This window comes from Zingiber officinale, chromosome 4A, assembly GCF_018446385.1.
Source record: "Zingiber officinale cultivar Zhangliang chromosome 4A, Zo_v1.1, whole genome shotgun sequence".
NCBI classification, from domain to species: domain Eukaryota; kingdom Viridiplantae; phylum Streptophyta; class Magnoliopsida; order Zingiberales; family Zingiberaceae; genus Zingiber; species Zingiber officinale.
Window position 1 is genome coordinate 41,411,701 of NC_055992.1, and position 7,671 is coordinate 41,419,371.

Genomic DNA, 7,671 nt, shown 5'->3' on the forward strand with positions numbered 1-7,671 from the left:
TAATTTTTCCAATTAACACATTGGGGGTTGAAAAAATAAAAGAAAAAATATATATAGTAAAAAAAATATTTGAGGGCACATATGAAGTCAGGATAAATAGAGGAGCACACAGGAACCGGTTTCATCCAATTCGGAGGTCTCTAGGTCGGTCAACCGTGATTTTAAGAATAGGAAGGGTTTCCAACGAATCTGAAATTCGTTGGAATTGCGAATATCCAACAAATAATATTTTTGATGGAAATTTGTTGGAAGATCCCTAATTACATATCCTCCGGCCCGATTTCTTCTCCTCACATTTCTCTTGACCTAATTTTCCTTACGGCGGCTGCGGCAATTTTTTCACCTTCTCTGGACTGGTAAGCCACTCTCGTTCTAGCCCTTCTTTTTTTCCCGTTCTCCCGGCGTCTCCTTTTTTCCCGATCTCACGGCGTCGCCTTGCGGCTCGCGGCGTCGCGTGGCGGCTCGCGGCGTCGCGTGGCCGGTCGCAGTCGCGCCTTGCCAATCGCGCCATCATCTGGCCGCGAGCGGCCGCGCCTGGACGCGAGCGGCCGCTACTGGCCGCGAGCGGCCGCGCCTGGACGCGAGCGGCCGCTACTGGCCGCGAGCGGCCGCGCCTGGCCGCGACCTGCCTCGCCTGGCCGCGACCGGCCGCGCCTGGCCGCGACCGGCCGCGCCTGGCCGCGACCGGCCGCGCCTGGCCGCGCCTGGCCGCGACTGGTGCCTGGTCGCGTGTGGCCGTGAGTGGCTGCGAACAGCGGCGAATGGCAGCTCACGGCGGTCCCTGGTAGCTCAAGGTGCCGTCTAGCCCCTCGCGCTGGCGCCTGGCCTTAGCGCCGCTGCCTGGCCGCTCTCGCAGCTTCCTGGTTGCTCTCAACGGCGCTGAGGTTGGCCACTAGCAGCATCCCTGTCCACTGTCGGCATAGGATGGCTGATGGTGGCCTCACTTAGCTGTTGTTTGGCGTTGGTGATCCCGCTGGCGGCGTAGGCTGGCCACTGGCGACTGATGCTGTCCGCCAGCTGCTGATAGCATTGGGTGACCTCTGTTTGTAAACCGACAGATCATTGTTTGATGTCAACTAGTTGTTCTCAATCTTGATTGGTCGTGGGCTGTCTGTGCGTTACAGTGGCACAGCTGTCCGGGGGTCAATGCCTTGCCGTTGGGGCCAAGAATATATTTGATAATTTCTAGACTTTTTTATTTTATTGTAAATTTAATATTATTGTTTTTGCAGGTTTGGATTTGACGTGGCTGGGAGAGACTTTCGGTTTTATTTACCTTTGTTAGGTATATTTTTTTACACCTGATATTTTAATAATGATTGCATGCTTTTATTTTCCTATATTATATTTTATTTGTAGTTGTATGTGAGCTAAGTAATATTGACCATTAGTATTTGTGTTCTAGGAGTTTTTATTACTATATTTTATTTGAAACAGGCAACATGCAGAATGAAAGAAGTTGGATGTATAATAAAAATTTACCTGACCGTGGGGGTTTAACTGATGAGTTTATTACTGGGTTGAGACAGTTTTTAAATTTTGCATCTAGTAATGTTGAGTTTATGGATGGTAATCAGATACGATGTCCATGCAGAAAGTGTCATAATGGAAAATTTTTACCATCTAATAAAGTTTCAGAGCATCTTTGTAGATTTGGTTTTACTCCGAATTATTATAATTGGACATGTCATGGTGAACCATTCATATCTGATGAGGATTGTTATGGACACAACATACAAGTCTCTAGGGATCAAAGTTATTATAATCAATTAAATCCATATCAAAGAATGATATTTGATGCAGCGGCTCCGAATTTAATTCCTGAACCACATGGTGCCAGTTCTAGCTGCCCTCCAACAGTTGAGCAAATGTTTACAACATATGCATCACCATTAGAAGAGGTACAAGTGCCAGGTGTTGATGAAATTGTGAATAATGAAACATATCTTAAATTTCAGGAAGTGTTAAGTGCTGCAGATGAACCTTTATGGACTGGTTGTGACAAGCATACTAAATTATCATTCACTGCAAGACTGTTGAATATCAAGGCAGAGTCTAATTTGTCGGAAGATAATTTCAATAAGGTTGTTCAAGCTATTGAAGAGGCATTGCCCCAAGATAATATACTGCCTAATGATTTTTATAGTATGAAAAAACTTACGAAAGAATTAGGTCTTCCGGTGGAAAGAATTGACGTTTGCAGAGACGGTTGTATGCTATATTGGGGAGATGATGCAGATGCAAATGTTTGTAGATTCTGTAATCAAGATAGGTACAAGATCTCTAGAAGGAGTCAACAACGACGTAAATCATACAGTCAGTTATTTTATTTGCCATTAACTCCTAGGTTACAAAGACTTTATGCATCAAAGACCACTGCTCAACACATGACTTGGCATGCAAATCATCGAACAGAGGAGGGATTAATGTGTCATCCATCAGATGCAGAGGCATGGAAAAATTTTGATAGAACATATCCTAAATTTGCGAAGGAGACTCGAAACATTCGGTTAGGTCTTTGTGCTGATGGTTTTGCTCCATTTAGTAAATCAGGAAGACAGTATTCTTGTTGGCCAGTTATATTAACTCCATATAATCTTCCACCTGGGATGTGCATGAAAACACCGTATATGTTTTTAACATTAGTTGTGCCTGGCCCGCAAAATCCAAAGAAGTTAATAGATGTTTATATGCAACCACTGATTGCAGAGCTAAAACAACTATGGGATGAAGGGTTTCCTACATATGACGTCCATACTAATCAGATGTTTGTTATGAAGGCTGCTCTTCTTTGGACCATTAATGACTTTCCAGCTTATGGAATGCTATCTGGTTGGAGTACTGCGGGAATCTTAGGTTGCCCAATATGTATGGAGAGATCAAAGTCGATCAGATTGAAATATGGAAGAAAGCCGAGTTATTTTGATTGTCATAGGCAATTTTTACCATTAAATCATAATTTCAGAAGGAATAAAGATGAGTTCACTAGGAATAGAATTGAAAGAACACCTCCGCCATTAAGATTGACAGGTCAAGATATTTGGTATAGAGTGTGTCACTTTCCATCTGTTATTGAAGAACCACATGGTACAACATATGAATATGGAAGCACTCATAAATGGACTAAGCGGAGTATATTTTGGGATTTACCTTATTGGTATAGTAATTTAATTCATCATAATCTGGATGTAATGCATATTGAGAAAAATGTTTTTGATAATCTCATAAATACAGTGATGGATATTACCGAAAAAACAAAAGATAATTTGAATGCAAGAAAAGATATGCGACTAATTTGTAAACGACCCACTCTTGATGTGGATGAAAGTAGTAGGGGACCAAAGCCAAAGGCAATTTATACATTGAATAAAGAACAGAGACGTGTTGTTTGTGAATGGTTGAAATCATTGAGATTTCCTGATGGGTATGTCTCTAATCTTGGGAGATGCATCGATATGAAGGAATTCAAATTGATTGGTTTGAAAAGTCACGATTGTCATATATTTATGGAAAGACTTATTCCAATTGCTTTTAAGGAACTCTTACCAAATTTTGTATGGGGTACAATTACGGAGTTAAGCATTTTCCTTCATGATATTTCCTCAACAGTTTTGAGATATTCACAGATGGAGAAGTTAGAAAGAGACATTCCAATTATTTTGTGTAATTTAGAAAGAATCTTTCCACCTTCATTTTTTGATTCAATGGAACATCTTTTGGTTCACTTGCCATACGAGGCCAAAGTTGGAGGACCAGTCCATTTTCGATGGATGTATCCATTTGAAAGGTATATTTTGTTTTATCTTATATACTTCGTTATTAATGCATTGTAAATTTATAACTTTTTTATATATATTCCTCTAATACAAATTGTTATATTTCAATCAGATTTTTATATCATTTGAAGAAAAAAGTAAAAAATAAGGCACATGTTGAAGCCTCTATTGTTAATGCATACATTGTGGAGGAAGTAACAACTTTTGCATCGTATTATTTTGAGCCTCACATTCAGACCAAAAGACGAAGACCTGGAAGAAATGATGAAGGTCCTATTGATCCCAATACGAACATATTCTCAATTTTTAATTATCTTGGTCGACCGAGTGGACAATGTAAGCAAAGATATTTAACTGATCAAGAATGGCGAGCAGCCCAGACATATGTTTTACTTAATTGTCCAGAAGTATCACCATATTTCGAGTTAGTATATCTTTCCTATTTTTTTTATCGTAACTTTTTGTTATTATAATTCAATTTTTTATGATAGGATTTTTCAAAACTTGTATTCTGATATGCCAACACTAGAGTTTGATCGTTTCTGCGATCAAGAATTTGCACCTTGGTTCAAATCATATGTAAGTAATTTTTACCTTGTATTCTAATTTACCGTATTGGTATAGTATATTTTAACTGAATAACATATTCATTTGAGTTTAGGTTTATGATAATCAAGCTCATCTCGAACATCAAATGTTATTTCATCTATCTTGGGGTCCAAAAGCAATGGTACGCACTTGGCCAGCATATTTTATAAATGGATATAATTTTCATACTCAAGAATATGGAAAAGGGAAGACTACAATGAATAGTGGGGTATGTGTTCAATCATCCAATGATGGAGGTGTAAGCACTGATTTTTATGGTCTACTGGATGAAATTATAGAGATAGAATACCCTGGTCCAGAAATGCGAGTTATCTTATTTATGTGTCGCTGGTTTGATCCTATCAGAGGGATGAAGGTGCATCCATGTTATAATTTGGTTGAAATAAATCATAAAAGATTATATAAGAGATATGAACCTTTTGTTTTGGCACAACAAGCGATTCAAGTGTTTTATGCTTCATACCCTAGCTTGAAACGTGATAAAATGGATTGGTGGGCTGTTTGTAAAACTAAAGCACGGAAAAAAATAGAGGAACATTGGGAAGACATTGCATATCAACAAGAGGAGGTTGTAAATACATTTCAGACCGAGGAATATATTATTCCAACATTACGAGATCCTAGCGGAGTAGTGATAAATGTGGATGCCAGTGAATTTCATGAGGTTGATGATAATGATGAAGATGATGATGATGAGGAGGAGGAGGAGGAGGAGGAAGAGGAAGAGGACGAGGACGAGGACGAGGAGGACGACGACAACTTTGATTTTTAACATGTACGATAAGTTTTTTTATATTTAATTTTAATTTGTAAATTTATAAAATTCATAGTTTAATTAATTGTCTACATAATATCTCATTGTTAAATTTATATATGTTATATTTGTGCTGTTTTTTGTTCTATAGGTCATTAGAGGTGAGACATTATCACTGCAGATTCTCGCTCTCTGACTTTTATATTATGGATATTGTAAGTTTTTCATATTTCTTTAGCAAGCATTAAGTTTTTTATTTCTTTTATTCTAATTTTGATTTTTGGTTGACAGTTTTGACGGGCACGCCATAGACGACACCATTCAAGCATTGGCCAGATTGATTCACCATCTGATAGGATGGTACCTACGCCCTCCCCTCAGGCAGGACCTTCTCGTGGGCAGTCGCCAGCAGAACCTTCTCATGGCCAGTCACCGGCAGGACCCTCACGTGGACCGTCCCCGGCAGGACCTTCATGTGGCCAGTCACCGGCAGGACCTTCATGTGGCCAATCACCGGCAGGACCTTCACATGGCCAGTCACCGGCAGGACCTTCATGTGGCCAGTCACCGGCAGGACCTTCACATGGCCAGTCACCGGCAGGACCTTCATGTGGCCAGTTACCGGCAGGACCTTCACATGGCCATTCACCTTCCCCACTTGAGTCGCCGATACCTGCCAGACACTCAACCGTTGATATTGCCGACGCTCGACTGCATATAGTCCCTCTTGGAGACTCGTAAGTATTAAAATTATTATATTTTAACTATCTTAATTATTTAACGTTGTTTATTGTAATTTTATGATAGATTTGAAAATTCAGTAACTGTTGTTCGTGAGATTAATCAAATTGTGAATAACTTTTGGAAAGGAGACTCAATGTCATACTCAAGCACTCCAGCACCCACAAAAGAACTCTGGTGGTGCGAGTTTAAGGTATAGTTAATTTATTTTATATATAAAACATTTACGTTCATGTATAATCTATTGTTTTTTTCATTTCAGCGATTATTTAGTTGGGACCCTTATTTTGAGATGGAAGTTAAAAGAATTTTCAAAAAGAAATGTGGTGATCACATTCGGCATGTATTAAACCATGCCAAAAGTACTGGAAAAAAGCCTCCCTTTATCACGACGGACAATTGGGTTAGGATCTGTAATTTTTGGCAAACTGATGAGTGCAAAGAAAGGAGTTTGCGGAATAAAATAAATCAAGCTTATAATTCTGGAGACTCACGTGCAATATATGCAGGAGGATCTATAAATATCGAGGAGCATTCACGTAGATTGGTAAATTTTCAACTCTACAATTAGATTTTTAATATATTTGTTGTTATTATATTATTTCTAATCGTATTATTTTTAGTCTAGGGATTTGGGAAAAGAGCCCGATTTTATAGACACTTTCGTCCGCACTTTTCAAAAAAAAGACAAGACTTGGAGTGGAGAAAGAGCTAGAATAATTAAGGTTTGATTTAATCTTTAATCATAATTTTAACTTAGATTTTATTACTTATCTATTTGCTCTAATTAAGGTTTTAATTTTTCATAGGAGAGATATGATGAGCTATCATTATCTCAAAGAAGTTCAGGTGATGGTGATAATATTGAGGGATCTGAGCCGTCTGTTACTAATAATTTAGATTTATGGTTAGAGGCCAGTGGGGGTGTCAAAGGGGGAAGGATAATAGGTATGGGTTCTATGAGTAGAATCCATAATGTTCCTCGAAGATCTTTATGTTCTTCTACCCGACCCGCAGTAACAGCACAGATTCATAGCTTAACTGAAGAGGTTGACAATTTGAAAGACATAATATCTCAAAGGGATCAGCAAATTTTAGAAATTCAAAAACAAAATTCACAAAGAGATCTAGATATGGTTGAAATGCGTAAACAGCAAGCCTTTCTTTTACAACAATTTCAACAATTTAGATCGGGTTCAAGCTATATTCCTCCTGGTATTGGTGATGATGCTAATGACGATGATGATGTCGATGATGATGCCGCCGATGATGTTGATGATGATGCATGAGTGTTTGTAATTAGAATTTTTGACTTCTTTTATTTTATCGCTTTTATAAATTCTTAATTTTTGTATTTTGATTAGTATTCTTATTTTTGTTTCAAACAGGGTTGGTAGGTGAAGATGATGGTGGTATTGATGTAAAAATATGTAAGTCTTTACCTATTTACTTTTGTGTTGGTTTATAAGATTTTCTTTTTCTTTGTTTATCTTTTGATGTAGGTAGAAGAAGGATTTGGACTGAGAAGGATCTCCATAAGATTATCTTCAACTCTATCTTTTTCATGTTCTTGTATGATATTGGAATTTGGATACAATGACATGTTTGTTATAACTTTATTGTAGTGTTTGGTTTAGGGTGTTAGTTGTAGTTGTATATTGTTGTAGTTTGTATTGTTGGATGATGATGTGTTGTGTTGTTAGTTTTATGCTCTTAGTTTAGGTTGTATATGGAACAACATGTTTTAATGGTGCATGTGTTTGGGTTTATATTATTGATGTTTGAATTTAT

At 38.3% G+C, this 7,671-nt stretch overlaps 1 protein-coding gene and 2 long non-coding RNA genes across 3 annotated transcripts; all 3 read left to right on the forward strand.

The window, feature by feature from the left end:
• Positions 1-300: 300 nt before the first annotated feature.
• LOC121969852 lies at positions 301-1,659 on the forward strand. Its single transcript, XR_006108679.1, has 3 exons — positions 301-356; positions 1,233-1,285; positions 1,438-1,659. It is a non-coding gene; the product is annotated as an uncharacterized LOC121969852 (long non-coding RNA).
• A 128-nt stretch (positions 1,660-1,787) lies between these two features.
• On the forward strand, positions 1,788-5,335 carry LOC121972368. Its single transcript, XM_042524049.1, has 6 exons — positions 1,788-2,272; positions 3,278-3,787; positions 3,889-4,200; positions 4,268-4,355; positions 4,438-4,593; positions 5,291-5,335. Exons 1-6 carry the CDS (start codon positions 1,788-1,790, stop codon positions 5,333-5,335), a joined length of 1,596 nt encoding a protein of 531 aa, XP_042379983.1.
• A 1,258-nt stretch (positions 5,336-6,593) lies between these two features.
• Positions 6,594-7,466, forward strand: LOC121969851. Its single transcript, XR_006108678.1, has 3 exons — positions 6,594-7,175; positions 7,269-7,310; positions 7,383-7,466. It is a non-coding gene; the product is annotated as an uncharacterized LOC121969851 (long non-coding RNA).
• The last annotated feature ends 205 nt before the right edge of the window (positions 7,467-7,671 follow it).